The sequence below is a fragment of the Microcaecilia unicolor genome, chromosome 11, assembly GCF_901765095.1.
Source record: "Microcaecilia unicolor chromosome 11, aMicUni1.1, whole genome shotgun sequence".
Classification (NCBI taxonomy): Eukaryota; Metazoa; Chordata; class Amphibia; order Gymnophiona; family Siphonopidae; genus Microcaecilia; species Microcaecilia unicolor.
This window is the reverse complement of record NC_044041.1, coordinates 77,136,862-77,154,631: the sequence shown is the minus strand read 5'-3', so window position 1 is coordinate 77,154,631 and position 17,770 is coordinate 77,136,862. Positions and strand designations below refer to the sequence as shown.

The window sequence follows — 17,770 nt, the reverse complement described above, 5'->3', positions numbered from 1 at the left end:
GGTAGAAAAACAGAAATTGTTACTTGGCTCCTGTTCCAATCTGATTATAAAGTACTTAAAATAAGACTTCTCCCCCTCGGTGTCATATTTTGAATAAAGCTATTCCAAACCATCAGAAAACAATTTCTATGCTTGGGAAAACCACAAGCCTCCTAAACAAGGAGTTGATGCACTCAATTCCTCCATTTCCAGTAAGTGGGGGACTCAGTGGTCATCCACAACTGCAAAACACATTTCCTGACTACCAAACACATTTTACGAATTAGAACTGTATCCCCTTAGATTTTCCTTTATAAGTCCCTGTTCTATCTAGTACTAGATGTTCCGGTGAATTAGTAATAGTGCATCCTGAAATAATAGACATGTACTGAACTATCCAAGTTCAAAATTGTCTAATCTTGGGGCATGCCCAAAATTAATGATATAGAGTATTTTCAGAGCCCAGGCATTTACCATATGAAGAAGGGTACTGTATTCTACACAACTTATATAAATGTGATTGGGTAAAATACACTCTATACAGTGTACGAAAATAACATTCCTTAAGATTAGCATTGAGCATTGGACGTAAACCCTGGTATACCTTTTATATTGTAGAGCATCACCTAATCACCCATCCATTGCCAAGGTCTTTTTTTCCATTGTTGCTTAACCTCCACCATATCTTTAATATCCTGTAATTTATAAAGTGCTTTGTGCAGTCCTGAAACGGGAACACCCCTCTCCAAAATTTCATTATTAAAAAACCCCTTAATTTGTCTCCTGTATGGAGGGCTGAAAGCAGAAACATAGTGAGGCTTTGTCATTAGGGAAAGCAGATCTTTTGCAAAATAGATGCTGGTGTGAGGCTGAAGGGACAATTCACCTAGACGCCATTTAATTCAAAATCCATTTGGGGGAGCGACTGCTCTCTTTGCACTCCCCCCCCCCCACCCCCCAGCTACACCTCTGGTTAAGAGGTTCCAATCCAGGGAGCGCACACAATGTTGCAGCTGACAAAAAGCAGATTTGATTCCCCAGCACTCTTCTATATGAAGTTGGAGTTTTTCAAAGGTTAATAACAACCTTTCTCCAGTAATAATGTGTTCTAACATGATCAGCCCAGCTTTTTCCCAGCTAGAAAGGTTGTGTTATCCAAGCTTGGTTCAAATGCTATGTTGCTCTTAATGGAAACCAAGTTAGTGATAAAAGGGTTTTAACCCAGTTGCTGTACAAGTAACCTGCATGCCTCTCTCAAAGGGCACAAAATAATACTATGGCCCAGTTGATAGGGAAGTTTTTTGATCGGGGCTTGTAGAAAGGAGATGAAATTATAAAGAAGTATAATAAGTCCTTTCTAAATCTAATGGGGTATATCATGGTCTTTGAAAAAGTTAATCCCTAATATGCCTCAACAAACATGCATGATTATATAAATGCAAATACTATTTGCATTAACATCGCTCCTTCTTCTCAGATGGCCTGTGAATGGACCTCTTACCCCTGGTGAATGGACAGATACCTCCAAAAAATGGACAGGGTAACGTCGGGGGAACTCTCCAGACAAGAATGGCAAAAGCAGCAAGGAGTGGACGAGAAGATGGCAATAAAGGTTTCACCTCTGCTGGCATTTTTGGAACAGCAGCTCCAACAAATAGTGGAGCCAGTGGGCAAAGCTCTTGAGCCTTGCCTCGGTCAATTATCAGGGCAGTTAACCAATTTGGAGACCTTATTGGCGGAAACTACTCACAGAATGAGAGAGCTAGAAACAAGTGTCTCCATGGGGAAGGATACAGGGACAAAGGCCGCAACTACGCTCACTCGACTCAAAGTGCAGGTGCAGGCGCAAGCAAAAAAGCTTGATGAACTTCAGACTCGCTCTCAGAGACGGAATCCCTGCATTGTGGGCCTACTGGAACACCTACATGACTGCACACTGCCCGCGTTGTTGGAGATGTGGCTCAAGATCGAATTTGCACTTTCCAATAACATTGAGCCCTTGTACCTTCAGCGGGCACATCAAGTGGGCTGTCTACAAAATGGGCACAATCAGCCTTGTGAGGTGGTGGTCAAAGTTCAAAATTATATCCACAAACAGAAAATACTCTGTGGTTACCGCTTGAAGAGAGACACCTTGATTTTGATGGGGAACAGATAAAAATTTGTCAAGATTACTCCACAGAACAATAACAGCACAGGAGACAATTTACACCTATTTGTGCACAGCTCCATGAGAAACAGTAGCGATTTAAAGAATACCTAACGCACTACTCAGTCCTTCACAGCTCTCAATCAGGCTTCAGACCATGCTATAGCACTGAAACAGTCCTAACCATGCTGATCACAAAATTCAGAAGAATAATAAGCCAAGGCCAGTCAATACTACTACTACAATTCAATATGTCAAGCACCTTCAACCTCGTAGATCCCACAATGCTAATCACCCTGCTCGACAACATAGGAATAACTGGAGCGGTAGCAGCCTGGTTTAACGGCTAAGAACTAGATCCTACCTTGTCAAGATGTCCAATGAATTTTCAGCCTCCTGGATCCCTGAATGTGGGGTCCCTCAGGGCTCCTCGATATCACCAATATTATTCAATGTCCTGATGGCTGCACTTGGCAAGAAACTGGGAAAAAATGGGTTTAAAACCATTCATATACACAGACAATGTCACCATCTATGTACCTTTCAACAACAGTATCACAGGGATACTGGATAAGGCCAAAAAAGGACTCAACCTTATGGAAAATTGGGCCACAAATGTCAAAGAAACTGAACCGAGACAAAGCCAAACTCCTGGTTTTATCTAGCCCATTACTTACCAAAGCCTCATAATAGATCAACAATCTTACACAATCAAAACACAAATAAAAAATACTAGGAATCATTCTCAACAAACATCTGACCCTTGAAGACCAAGTTGCTGTAGGGTAGATTTTAAGTCAATGGCTACTAAATATGAGATTGTAGTAAAGGAAGTAAAGTGGGTCTTCTGGTCTTGAAAAACTGAAGAAAATAAAAATTTATGTGAGGAAATTGTTTCTTCGCACACATAAGTTGATTGAAGCTCAGAGTCTGTCTGTAAAGCACTGGAATCAAAAACAGTGTGAAGGAGTGGCTAAGCTTTTCAGGACAGGATCTATTTGGAAGGATGTAGATACTTGGGAAATGCTATTGGAGAGTTGCAAATCTCTTACCAGGACAGTGGAATAGATTATTTGGGATCCTTTCCAAATGGTAGGGCCTTCATAGATTTTGGAGTACTGATATGTAACCAACTACTAGGACAGATGATCCCTGTCCATCTTTGTTAGTTAGAGGAGCTGTAAGATGAGGCAGGTATATTGCAGAAACTGCTTGGACTCGTGAGCGGCTCTTTAACAGATGGTTTTTTTCCTAGATAAATCAAAACTGCCTTTTATAAGACGTTTCTTGAAAAAGCAAAGCTCTGATGAAAGGTGTTTTGAGAATGATCATCCTACTTCAAATCTTCCCTATTTGGGTAAGATTACTGAATAAATGGTCACTCGTTGGTTATTGGAGTTTATGGATGATCAGAACCTGCTGGATCCTTATTACTACTACTATTTAACATTTCTAGAGCGCTACAAAGTGTACGCAGCGCTGTACAAACACAGCTCCAATTAAATTCTGGGACAGAAGTCTATACTTAATGATTTTTCATGCTAGATGAATGGGGTAGGGGTGGAGGGAGTACAGTGTTGGTAGTGATTGACTGCCAGTAGCATTTGACATGGTCAGCCATCTGTTGCTGTTGTTGAGTGAGTTACAGAAAGTTGGCACTGGAGGTTCTGTTCTTTCTTGGCTCCATTCTTGCCTTGTCCATCAACAAGGGGTAGTAATGGGCCCTTATACCTGAAAGAGATGGGAGTTGAGATAGGGTGTGCCATGGGGGTCAACATTGTTATCTCCATACCTTTTAAATTTGTATAAACACCCTTTGCATTAGATTATTTGGGAGTCTTGGTGGTTTTATTATTATTATTTTTTGATGATGACATTCAGATACTGTGTCCCATTGCAAAGAAGGGAGATGGTCTTCAGAAGTTGAATGCGTGTTTGGAAAATGTGAGAAAGTAGTTTTATGACCATCTTTGAAGCAGAATGTTGGGGATACAGAGGTTATATGGTTAGAGGAACAGGGCCTTCTACAGGATATAATATATGACTGCAGGGGAATGAAATTCCGTAGGTGATTCAAGTATAAATTTTCAGGTATGGATGGATTCCTCTTTAACTATGCAATCTCGGGATGTGAATTGATTCATCTTTAAGTATGGAATTTCAGGATGTAGATGGATTCTTCCATACGTATACAATCTTGGATTCCTCTTTAAGTATAGAATCTCAGGATGTGGATAGATTCTTCTTTACATACAGAATCTCTGGGTGCATATGGATTCCTTTATAAGTACAGAATGTCAGGATGCAGATGGAGTCATATACAGAACCTCAGGATATGGATGGATTCCTCTTTAAGAATGGAATCTTGGGGGAGAATGGATTATTCTCGGGATGCAAATGGATTCCTCGTTAACTATGGAATCTTGGGGTGCAGATGGATTGATTCCTCTTTAAGGTTGGAATTTCAGGATGTGGATTGATTCTTCCTTACATATAGAATCTTGGATTCCTCTAAGTATGGAATCTGAGGATGTGGATGGATTTTTCTTTACATACAGAATCTCAGGGTGCATATGGATTCCTTTACAAGTACTGAATCTCAGGGTACAGGTGGATTATAGAATCTCAGGGTGTGGATGGATCCCTTTTTAAGTATGGAATCTTGGAGGAGAATGGATTCTGCTTTACATATAGAATTTTGGGGTGCAAATACATTCATCTTTAAGTATGAAATCTTGAGGGGAATGGATTCTTCTATAAATATGGAATCTCAGGGTATGGATGGATTCCTCTAACTATGGAATCTCAGGATGCAGATAGATTCTTTTTTATGAACAGAATCTTAGGGTGTGGATACATAGGTCCCAGTTCTGTGGGTGCAGTGGGTAATGAGTACGTCTAGTATTGAGCAAACTCCTTCACTGAGTACATGGAGGGTAATTTGTGTTGGATTTGGCACCCAATTTTTTGGGAAAGTTGGCTCCTGTGTGCAGATAGATTCTTCTTTACATACAAAATCTCAAGGTGCACATAGATTCCTCTTTAAGCATGAAATCTCGGGGGAGGGGGAATGAATTTTTCTTTAAGTATGGAACCTCAGGGTGTGGATGGATTCCTCTGTAAGTATGGATTTCAGAATGCAGATGGATTCTTCTTAAGTGTATAGAATCTTGAGGGGGATGGGTTCTTTAAGTATGGAATCTCGAGAGGGGGAGGGGTTGGATTATGTATAGAATCTCAGGGTGTGGATGGATTCCTCTTTAAGTATGGAATTTCAGAGAGGAAAATAAGTATGAGCTGTCAGGGGTCTGCTCGGAGTTAAATTCACTTTTGTGCTGCTACACCTTGTGGCATTTACAGCCTTATTTGTCGTTTGCCAATCTGGTACTTGCTGTGCAGTCTTTGATGCTTATCCAACTGGATTATTGTAAGGCAGTTTATTTAGGATTACCCCAACTGTACACAAGCTGCAGAATGGCATCCAGGTTCATTGGTGAGTTGAGTCAGTATGACCATACTAATTAGGATTTATTTACTGACTTTTTGAAGAAATTTACCCAAGCACGTCTCTTCCATACTCAAATCCCTCCATTGGTTACCTGTTTTTCATTTTCATTTCACATGGCTAATGATTATTTATAAGGTGCTACACAGGATGGATCCAGACTTTGGGGTGAATGTTACGCTTCTGGGAGACAGTATCCACCCATATCTCTCCTATCAGTTAATGCTCTGTTGGCAGAAACTCCCGCTTTATTCAACCTTAGTTTATTGGGCCTGATCAGGACATCCCCTCTCCTCACGGGTCCTGGCGGGGGTGAGGGCAACCAAAGACCATGTGATCTATAACACTACACTTTTATAACATTTTAACTCCACCCACATATGACACCCTTCAGTTCCTCCATTTAGGCTGGGTTCTTTACTCTCACCCCCCATACACTAACACTATCCCTCCCCCCAGTGAACTTGGAAAGCTCCTAACATCATTCTTAGTAATCCCCTGGGGAAAATCCCTTCAGTTAACCACTTCCAATTTCCCAGGGGATTACATAAATATGAATAAACGTCATGCCTCCATGTAAAGAAATCTGCATTCCTGCAAACTGCAGGGTTACATGGATGTTTCTATAGCCCAGTAGAGATCACCAGCCAGCATGCTGTACAGTCAGCTGCAAAACATTGCAACCTTGAGCACTGTATGGTGTTAGTGCACTGCAGTGGAAGCACAGACCATGTCAGTAAACTCCTCCTGAAGGCTCCATTCTTGCTTTGTATTGAACAGACCAAGTTCCTCCACTGAAAAGCCTCAGCCTGGACTGAAGTCTATAGTATGAGAGCTAGAAACAAAGAGAGATAATGAATCCTTCTTCTCTGTACTGCTCTTCACTGTTCGCATTAGATCAGGACTTTGATAAAGCTGTGTTGTGTATATTAGGGTGTGGGGAGAGGGAAAGATGATGTACTGCAGGGCAGGTTGGAAGTTTGTGTGTTAATTAGGTTGGAGGTAAAGTGCCTTTCCAGTTAGGACTGCATATGATATAAGATCCTCATCCTCAAGGTCACTCATGTGAATATGTCAGAAGTCCACATATGTGTGCTGGCTGGTAACAGAATACCAGGAGACTGGTAACATTTCACCAGGACAAAGTTAGGCTCTTAGGTCTGTTGGTGCCATTAAGTCCCTAAGAAACAACTCTTTAGAGTAGGAAAGTCCTGCCTGGTTAAACAAGTGTTAGCTGGTAAAGTATTTGACCTGTTTGGCTCTCACACAACATAACAAAATGAGTAATGAGACCTGCAGCTGACAGCTCATTTGCAGAACGGCCCACCCAGATGACCTTGACACAAGGACATCAGACACCATGCAGATACGGGAAGCTTGTTGGAGGGGCACTCAGTGCAGTCTCTCTGTCTCCTGTGAAGTCTACAGACATCCCACAGGTATACACAATAGCAGGCATGTAATGAGCCCTACACTCTTGCTTTGGCTGGTAACCTTGGCTGCTCTGTCAAAGCTGAAGGAAGAAAGGCGGACAGAAACATCAAGCAAAAATGTTACCAAAGATCATTAGAATAAGGGCCCTACATTTATTTTCTGAAGACCAATTGGGCAATAAAAGTCAGTGTGCTGAGTACATCAATAATCAAATACATATTCCTAACACATACTGGGAATTTGGAGAGAGAGTGAGGAAATATAGATTTATGAGGAGAAGGCAGGAGGTCTTTGCTCTGTTCAGCTTTTCAGAGTCAGCAAGCAGGAGCTGAGTACAAATCCCCAAAGTTAGCTTTGTGCTTCCAGCAGGAAATGCAGCAGAGAGAGAGGAGGTGCAGATAGAAGGGGAAGGGGGAGGGGGAGGGAAAGGGTTTGACAAAAAGGGAAGATCAGGAAAGAATAACTTTTAGGAATTATGCCACTCTTCTTTCCCTAAATTCACCAGAGGCGGGGAGGGGGGGCAAAGCTGAGTTCTAATCCCATTTCTACTTCCTATTATACAGTTAGTTTATTTATAGCCCACTACTTACTACCAGTAACATAGTTCATAGCAGATTACAACTAAGATACTAGATGAAAAATGAATTTAGGATGCAACAAAATGATCCAAAGTTGCCACAGATATTAATATCAAGGGCATCAATAATCTTGCCCTCTCTATGCAAATTTAGATTCTGTGGGCATTACCCCTGTACCAGGCTATATAAATAGACATTGTTCTGTTTCCTACTAAAGAACTTTTAGAACTGGAAGTTAAGGATATTCTAGGCTGAAACCAGCCCTCTAGCCTCGGTTCCAAGTTCAAATTCATTCATTATTTAATATCCCACCTATTAGAGACAGTCTGGGCAGCTTATAACATCATATAACAAATATAGGCAGATCATACAAAAATGAGAAGAAAAGCACTGCATTCTCCTTCAGCTAAGGGAGCCTGATGCAATATGCGGTAATTATGTTAGCAGGCATGTTCATTATTGCTTAAGCCCGTGTGGAAAGCATAGATACCCCACTGGGGAACAGAGCAATCCCTGGCAGGAGTCCTGGTGCTAGGTTTTATTATGCTGGACACAAACCAAACTGAATCTCTTCTCTCACAAACTCTTTACTACAGCAGAGTCTTGCAGACCTAGAAAATACCACATGAGGCAAGAAAGATTGACTATACCTTACAACAAGGGTTTCTTAGAAAAGAGGTTCATTATAAAAGAGTGCCTGGGTATTCTCAGTTACATATTCCCAACAGTGTACATGAAAGAGTGATCTGTGATTTCATCTGTCACCAGATGGCTGACAGCAACATCAGAAGTTACCACAGGCAAGGAGGGAACTCCAGGTAACAGGGACACATCTGGAACCTGTGTCTCATCCATCACATGGTGTCCTCACTACCTAAAAAACTGATTCTTCAAATTTGGCCTACTTTCCTTCTACACAAAGAGAGAGGTTTAGTGTGGCACATTAATGCCTGTACAAGGCCCAGTTCTCTACACCCAGTTATGCAAACAGCTGTAGCCTAATCTTATCTTTGCGCTGCCTCTCTCTCCCTCCCTCCCTTCCCCTATTCTGCCCTCCTTTTTTTCCAAGCAGCAACTGTGGTATTTTAAGCTCTTCCTGTCTGGTCATGTGCTGCTGAAAGATAAATGAACACGGGGACCTGCCATGGTCCCTGACCTGCTTTTCTGCACAATATTTAAGGTGATAACTCCCCAGCATGCCGCCTTTCCCCTATGACTTGATACAGATATCACATTGTCAGGATGTGTGGCAAAAGATCACATGACCCAGTGGCAAAGAGGCTTCTAGAGTCCTGGATGGCATCACCACGCTAGTCCAGTCACCTTCAAAATCAAACCAACTCAGCATAAGATATCTGCTAGTCTGCGTGTTGGGCGAAGATTTAAATTGTATTTAAATCAACTTATTCAGACTGCATTTTACCCTGCTATAGGGATAAAGGATGTATAACAATAACACAACATAAAACTGAAATAATACAGTACAATACAATATTAAAATTATAAACTAATGAGTTGATATTCAGGCAGTGGCAGTGAACTTTTTTTTAGCTGCCACAGGTGTTACTTCAAGTTTCTTGATACTTGATATACCGCCTGGATATATAATTCCAGGCCATGTCCAGGCACCAGCATTGAATATCCAGGTTGATGAGGCTGGCTGTCACTTATACACTTATCTGTGATATTCAGCTCTTAACTGCCTTAGCGACACCGCATAAAGATAGGGCCTTGTTTTATGCATTCCAATTTGACCACTAAACTTATGCGCTTAAGTGCTGAATATTGGCACTTTTAACCACATAAAATGCCGACTGTGCCCCCGGACACTTTGAATTTAGTGGTCTGTGGTGATATTCAGAGGCACTAACAGGTTAAGACAGCCCCGAACAAGTGATTTAACTGGCCAGGAGCCATTTCTGGAAGCTTAAATCGCTTTGAATAAGGGACCCTTAAATACATAGAACAATAAAATAAACACTCCCAACCTACTAACAATCTTAAAACAACATTAAAACCAGCCAAAATATAAACAAAACATACTACCCCATCCAATCACTTCCTGCTCAATAACTGACCAAAAAGCGCTTTGCCTCTCCAGGAAGGAAATTCCAAACGTGTGGAGCAAGCCCGGTAATTGCTTGTTCTTGAGTTGTGACATATTTAATCTCCTTAGCTGAGGGACTGGCCAATCTGACACCTAATTGTGCGCGTAATGCTCTGGATGGACCATACCGTGTAACTATAAACCACAAATGTCTGGGACCAGAACATTTTAAAAACAAATGTTAAACATTTGAACACAAGTTATCAGAGGTCTAGTGCAAGGAAATAAGCATGTCTCATATAGTCCGTAGCAGAGATTTTTTTTTGGTCAATTTTATCAGTTCAGGAAGCCACCAATGATTCTTATCATGATGGAGGGAGGGGGAGCAGGAAGCAAGAGGGGTTTGCAGGAAGGATGTACTGTCTTTAAAATGTCATGAAGGAGGTAAGAGTGCCTCTTCTTGAATCACCCAAAACCCTTTCTGCATCTATGCTCTTTGGAGGTCCAGGACTAATTATCGACCCACCATTAAACTTCCTCTCTGTCTTGACCCACCTGCTGAGATTGAGGTTCAGAGTTGGGTTTGTGAGGATTAGATAAGTAGATCATAGACCCACCATTCCCTCCATACCCACCTGTTGAGATGTGAGGCTCAGAGCCGAGTTTGTGAGCTCAATTTTATCTTGAGATTTTTCTCTTGCAAGTCGGGCTGCTTCTTTCACCTCCTGGAACTTCTCTGCAAACTGTACATATGCAGGACAAAGAATTATCATGCGCTAAACATGACACCAACCTAATCCAGCATGCCCACATAAAACAGCCCTGAGTTAGCTGGGAATACAGCCACTAATGCCCTGATTCAGTTTCACTTAGGACTGGGCTAAGAGCGACAGACTCATTCCATCTGTGGAACAAGTCAACATTGATCTCCTCACTCTGAGAGCTGAAGTGTTACCACACAGCTGGGGTCTCTGCCATTTTGCCTGTCAATCTGCAGGCCACAACAGACCCAAGGGTGGTTGACAAGACAGTTGTATATTAAACCCTGAGCAGCTGAATCCCAAAGATCCTCTTGGCTGCAGCTGCTTTAAAATTTATTCAGGAGGTTTTAGAGCATAGTGGCTTCCATCCTGATCAAGTCAGAGGTGCTGCTGTGCTGCTCTTCATCAAAGTCCCATATAAAGCATGAACACAGCACAGACAGCAGACAAGCACGTTTAGGAAAGGAGATTATGTTCAGGGGCATTATCTCAATAGTATTAGTCCAACAAAGTAGAAAACATAACAGAGAAAATAGAGTGAGACCAAAAAAGAGCAAAGGCCTTGGAATAAAACCAGGAAAGAAGGCCGTGAAGGGAAGGCATCTCGATAACCTAATGAATCTGGCTAGCTCTGCATCTGTAAGCACCTCTAACAAACACAGGAGACACACACAAGAGGAGTCAGACTACAGTGTCTCTGTGCTTCCTTGTTTTTGTAATATAAGGAAAGTAGTCATCTCTCTTTGCGTGAAACCGCCAAATCCTGTCCATTTAATCATCATAGCATTAGCAACAATCATCTCCAATATATCCCGGCTTAGGTAGGAAGGTTGATTTCTGTGTCCAAGGTTAATGCCTCCACATAGGTCATTTTGTTCATAGCATTCGGGCAGTAACCCAGGATACAGAAATCAACCCTCCATATTTCCAGCATTTGTGGGGCTGAGGGCTCCAATCTTCTCAGTTCCTAAGAAACCTCCTGCAAAATCCCAGCAAAACTCAGCCTGCCCTGGGAGGATGAAGGGCCAGGGCTCAGCACCTCTTCAGTGCCAGCCAGAGGGAAAGGGTAGATTAATGGCCTTCAGTCTTACCTGAGAAAGGTGGTGCTCCGATGCAAAGCCCAGCCCATAGACCGTGTTGGCTCTGCTGTCCGCCCATTGTCCAAATTTCTGGGAGGTTTTCGTGAAGGTCATGTTGGGGGTTATGGTGCTATTGATGATGGCCTGAAAGATCACGAGAGGAAACCTTTAGCACAGAGACTGGACAGTCAGGACACAGCTGAGCTGGTAACCAGCAAAAATGGAAGAAATTCAAGTCCATTAGACCTGCGATGACTCAAATCTGAGTAGGGTCTGTGGTGACACAGTGGACTGGGGCAAGTGGACAGTCTGGCTGGGCCAAGATGTCCTTTGCCTGTGGCCTTATTAATTTTATTCCCACTATCTACCTCCAAAAAAGACTTTTAGTCAATTCATCTTGATTTATTTTACATAAATTTAAGAGACCTCAGTAAAAACACTGAAATAAGGGTACAACCAGCAGTGACTACTCTCAGTGGATGTTCAGCTGCCACCTGTACTCTACCTCAGGGGGCAGTTTTGGTCCCTGAAACCAGCCCCTTACTCCTGCACACTTTAATGTCACTTGTGATATGTACCACAGTATGTCGCTTTCTCCCCCTCTTTTGCTTCTTATGGTAAGTAATAGTTTACTCTCTGGATCAGTGCCTAAGCCTTGGAAATATGCTAGTGTATGTCCTATTCTGAAATCTTTTCACAGTGATCCTGTAGATGTACAGAATTATAGACCTATTTCTAATCTGACTTTGCCCACTAAGAAAGTTGAGCAAGTAGTGCTTCAGCACTTTGTTAATTGTGTGGAGATGACTAATGTGTTACATGAATTTCAGGTGGGCTTTTAGACAGGGCACAGTACAGAGTCTATTTTAACTTGTTTTCTTAATGATACTTACAAAATTATTGACTCCGGTGGTGCTGTTGCTTTGGTATTTTCATTAGATTTGGCTTCAGAGTTTGATTTGTTGATCAAGTGATTAGAAAGTATTGAGATTAAAGATATGGCCTTAGACTGGTTTAGATCTTTTCTTAGTCAAAGGACGTTTCAGGTGGTAGTGAGACCTACTGCATATTCAGTGATTCGGCGTCACTCAGGGGTCTGCACTTTCTCCAATATTGTTTAATATTTTTTTAGCCCCCTTATTTCATTGATTCAAGCATTGGGTCTTAATGCGTATTGTTATATTTATTTATTTTTATTTATTTGTTGCATTTGTATCCCACATTTTCCCACCTATTTGCAGGTTCAATGTGGCTTACATTGTTCCGTAATGGCGATCATCATTTCCGGAATGAGAAATACAGAGAGGTATTGCATTAAAGTTCATAAGTGACAGAATAGATTAAGCAGTCAAGTGTAGAGAATACATATGGATGATATACTCATTGTAGGAAGGGTTAATTCTCTGCATCTAGATTTGGCTATTTGTGCACAGTGGCATAGCCAGACCCAGTATTTTGGACAGGCCCAGAGTTAATTTAGATGGGTCCTTCCACACCATGCCACCCCCCCCCCCCCCCCCCCATAGACCTAAAATGTAGGTTTTTTCACCTACTTCATCAATATCTCTCCTCCTCCGCAGCGTCTCGGCATCTGCCTGCCCGTCGCTGACCCCATCCTTCCCCGGTATACCTTATAGGCATCCCCGATGCCTGCAGTGATCCATTATTGTTGCCTGTGCTGATCCCGTGGCATCTCGGCATCTCGGAACTTGCCCGCCCATTGCTGAACCCCATCCCTCTTCGGTGTACCTTACAGGCGTCCCGGTGCCTGCAGTGATCCATTATTACTGCCTGTGCTGATCCCGTGGCATCTCGGCATCTCGGAACTTGCCTGCCCTTTGCTGAACCCCGTCTCTCTTCGGTGTACCTTACAGGCGTCCCGGTGCCTGCAGTGATCCATTATTGCTGCCTGCACTGGCCCCGAAGGCTTCCATTGGCTGGATCCTGCCAGACAGGAATCAAGAAATGACATCAGAAAGCCAGGACCTGGCCAATGGAAGCCTGTGGGACCAGCTTAGGCAGCAATAATGGATCACTGCAGGCGCCAGGGACACCTTTAAGGTACACCAGGGAGGGATGGGGGTTCAGCGATGGGTGGGCAGATACCGGGGTGCCATAGAGGAGGAGAGATGTTGATGTGGGGTTCCGCCGCTGGGTGGGCCTGAGCCAGGAATGGATGGGCCTGTGCCCACCCAGGCCCACATATAGCAAAGTCATTGTTTATGCAAATGTTGTGGTTGGAGAATAATCAATTAGTTTTGAATGTAGCAAAGACTGTTACGTGTTCGTTGACTGGACGATTACCGGTCCTGACAATGGAGCCACAGTTGTTTGGAAAGACAATTCCCACAGTTATGGTCTTTAAATATCTTGTCTTTATTGACTCTCAGCTCACATTTGATGAGCAGGTTTCTGCAGTTGTAAAGAGAGTTTGTTTTTTTTTGGGGGGGGGGGGGTTGGCAGTTGCTTTCTATTAAACATATTTTTGATGAGAGTCAGCCTTGGTTATCTCATATAGTCAATGGAAGGACCAGAATTCATCCTTTTTCTCTTTTGGCCTTGTTTTATTCCTTTTTTTTTTGTTGTCTCTTGAGATGGGCCTTGGTACCATCTTTGACTAAAGCCAAGGTGGAGAGGATGAGAGAGGGGGAGGGAGGACGAGGGGACGAGAAGGAACAGGGGAAAGACAGACAACAAATTTCTTTCTTCTTTTGGGGGGAGGGAGTGGGTAGGTTGGGAGAGTTTATAGATCAAGACATCCAGAAAGTCTTCTCTTTGGCTGCTTGATTTCTATGTTTGTTTATTGCAATTGCTTTATCACATGCAATGGGGGGAGGGGTGGTTCAGGGGAGCCCTACTTATGTACACATTGAACAACTCATACGTATGTTTGCTTTGATGTGTTTGTATTGGTTCAATAAAAATTGTTTCAACATAATACATGCATGCTTTGTTGATCTCTCGGTTGTGTTATGGGAACATCATTTATGTGGGTCTGTCTTGATTTAATTTGCAGCAGTTGCAATCGGTGCAGAACGTAGCAATCAGACTGCTGTTATGCCATTGTTTACGCATTACCATTGGCTCCCCATTTGGCAGCGATGCCAGTTCAAACTGCTGAAACTGACTCATGCAGCATTTTATCAAAAATTACCACCTTATTTTAGTTTTTTGATTACTCCTGATATTTTGCATTCTTTACGGGAGCACAGATTGATGGAGCCTTGTCAGACACAAGCATTATATCAATGGACCCATACAAGGGCATTTTTGTTTGGCTGGCTCTGCGATTTTGCATTGAGCTGCCCAGAGCTGTCCCTGGAGAGGATGATGTTAAACAATTTAAGGTAGCGTTAAAACCCTTGCTTTTTAAGCAGGCTTTTCCTTAAGAGGATTTGTGAAGGTTGTGCAGGTGGGATTCTGCAAGTTGTTTGGTAAAGAAATGTCATTGTTTATAGGAAGTATGCTTTTTTGAGTATTATCTTTTGATTAGGTTAGGTTTTCCTATTAAAATGTTGGTGTGCCTAATTTTATATTTTGTTTGACATTGTTCTTTAATGTCTTATCTGTATTGTAAATTATTGGTACTGTATTGTTAAGCTGGTATATTACATTTAATAAACAAACATATCCATTCCTAGCATACCTGAGATAATATTTAATCACCTTTCTGACCTCATGTGCAGCTTTCTTTAAATTAGTCCCCTTATTTCCTTACTCTTTTACCTATCTATATGTTCCATCTTTGCTTATACCCTACGCTATTAAAATGTTCTATTACATATTGTGTTGACATTGTAAGTAGTATACTATGCCATACTTTGTATTGTTATTTGAATATTTTTACTGCTGTAATTGTCTAGTGCTTATGTTTCACTTATTCTTGCTGTGCACCGCCTTGAGTGAATTCCTTCAAAAACGCGGTAAATAAATCCTAATAATAAATAAATAAATAAACATTGCCCTATAAATTCCCATGGGAATCATTTCTTCCACATGCACATGGACCTGAGAGATCCAAGGAATACAATTCCTACAACTTCACCGCCTGGCTCAATCTTTCTCCACCCAGACAGCCAGAATCCAAGCCTCTGGAATAGTCCCAGAGAGCCTGCACACCTGGTAGAGGGGTGGGGTTGCCAAGTGACTTAATTTTCCATGTTTTATTTTTACCGTGAAATATGAATTACAAGTTGATAAAGTGCATAGGGTATAAACAGGACCATTTGGGAAACATGGAGCTGAACTGACAAGACTAGGACTGGGTTTTATTCACTGGGAGAAGTCATTAACTAGAACTGACCTTTACCAGCAAATAAAATCCAGATGTGGACCCATGGTACAGTAAAGACATAAAAATAGCCCAGTGTAACTAGAAACCTGTTACCCCAGATGGCTAGCGATAAATCCATTTCCTCTACCCCAGGTACCTTAGTGCCGCCAACACTGATAATCCGGTAGACATTGCGTGTGGCGTCGTAGAAATAAGAGACTGTGACCGCTTGCTTGCTGGCTGGGATCCAGTTCCTCTTGGTGGCAGGATCAATTTGGAAGACGTGGGCTCGTGTGCTGAAAATTGGCTGCTCCCTAGAACGGTGCAGCAGAAATCAAAATAATACAAGTGGTAAAACTCTGCCTTTCTAGCTGAGAAATCCCCACTCAACTCCTCCACACCCTGTTATTTCATAAGATTAGGAAGGAAAACTCAACGCATTTTGACATCTGTTTGAAATTCCGCTGTAAATATAGTGCAGCAAGACTTGCTTAACACATTACTCTAGCTGAGATAGTTATATGCACCCTTTTCTACCTGCATGTACAATTTTAACTCATTAATCACCTTATCATCTCTCTTACCTTATCTCCCTGTTCCCTCTGTAGCCTAATGGTTAGTGCAGAAGTCTGAGAACAAGGGAACTAGGTTTGATTCTCACTGTAGCACCTTGTGACATTGGGCAAGTCATTTAACACAAACTCAGATAATGAACCCTATGAGGGGGTTTATAGAACACTGCCCCTCACCCTTAAGAATAGTCCCTCAGATAACCTGAGCCCCCATAAGAACACTAGTCCTGCCCTGGGAGGAAGTGAGCCAGGAAGGGTGGGATCAGAACAAGGAAGTATAAAGGACAGGGACAGACTGAGGTTGAAATCGTGTGCAAATGAGCTAACAGCGAGCAGATCATTTGCATGCAATTTCCTTCTTGCATGCCCATTCCTTTCCGGATTGGTAAGGGAAGGGCTTTTTCCATTCAGTTAGTGGGACCAGTGCACTGCAAATGCTGGCTCCTCCCACAACCAAATGGCTTGGATTTGGTTGTTTCTGAGATGAGCGTCCTCGCTTTCCATTATCGCCGAAAACCGGGAACGACCATCTCTAAGGTCAACCTAAATTTCATGATTTGGGCGTCCCCGACCGTATTATCGAAACGAAAGATGGACGTCCATCTTGTTTCGATAATACGGGTTGCCCCGCCCCTTTACAGGGCCGTCCTTAGAGATGGGCGCCCGTTCAATTATCCCCCTCAAGTTCATTTTACAGCCCCATCCAAAGTTCCAACCAAAGGTTGCATACTCTTTTCATATTAATCAATCCAGTTTTCTTTCCTCCTCCTCATCAGTCACCCAGAGAGCAGCAGTTACACACACTGGATTGTGTAAGAGCACTAAGTATATACTTTCAACATACTTCGTTGTCAAATAGACCTTCACAATTGTTTCTTTCAATTAGCCCAGATCACTCACATCTAATTTCTAAGCGTTGGTGGAGTCTTCTGTCTGCAGGACTGGCATTGCTTGATGGATTGTTTGTTGTTCTCTCACATTGAATTGTTTGGTTTGCTTTGCTTTGAATGGACTTCTACACTGAGACTCTTTGCTTTGCCACATCCTACAGTCTTCCTTTGAATCCACACACAATAAATTCACATCTGCCATCAAGTTTTAGCCGGCTCCTGGATCTGTTTATTTTATTTTGATTTTTCTTCTCGTTTCATTGTTGATTACTACCATGGACCACTTCGCTTGATGGATATTTCACTTATAGCCCCTGTCCTACATGTACTGGTTTTGGTGGAGCCTGGTTTGGGACAGACTTGTGTGTTCTGGACTTGACAAGGTGCCTGGCCTGTATTGCTTAAGTTCCAGCAGCAGTTTTAGCAACGTCTGGGTCTCCAATTGTTATCGGTAAGGCATTAAGGCATGGAGATTCATAGCTGGCCAAGGACTGTAAGGGCCA

General features: G+C 42.4%; 1 protein-coding gene across 1 annotated transcript in view; it reads right to left on the bottom strand.

The window, feature by feature from the left end:
- Positions 1-17,770, bottom strand: part of HOMER3 (homer scaffold protein 3) — a 66,234-nt gene that overhangs the window by 21,201 nt on the left and 27,263 nt on the right. The window contains exons 2-4 of the mRNA XM_030218630.1: positions 15,963-16,119; positions 11,545-11,676; positions 10,328-10,435 (exon numbers count right to left, since the gene is read on the bottom strand). Coding sequence (XP_030074490.1) covers positions 10,328-10,435; positions 11,545-11,676; positions 15,963-16,119 — 397 coding nt within the window. The remainder of the gene's footprint in view (positions 1-10,327; positions 10,436-11,544; positions 11,677-15,962; positions 16,120-17,770) is intronic.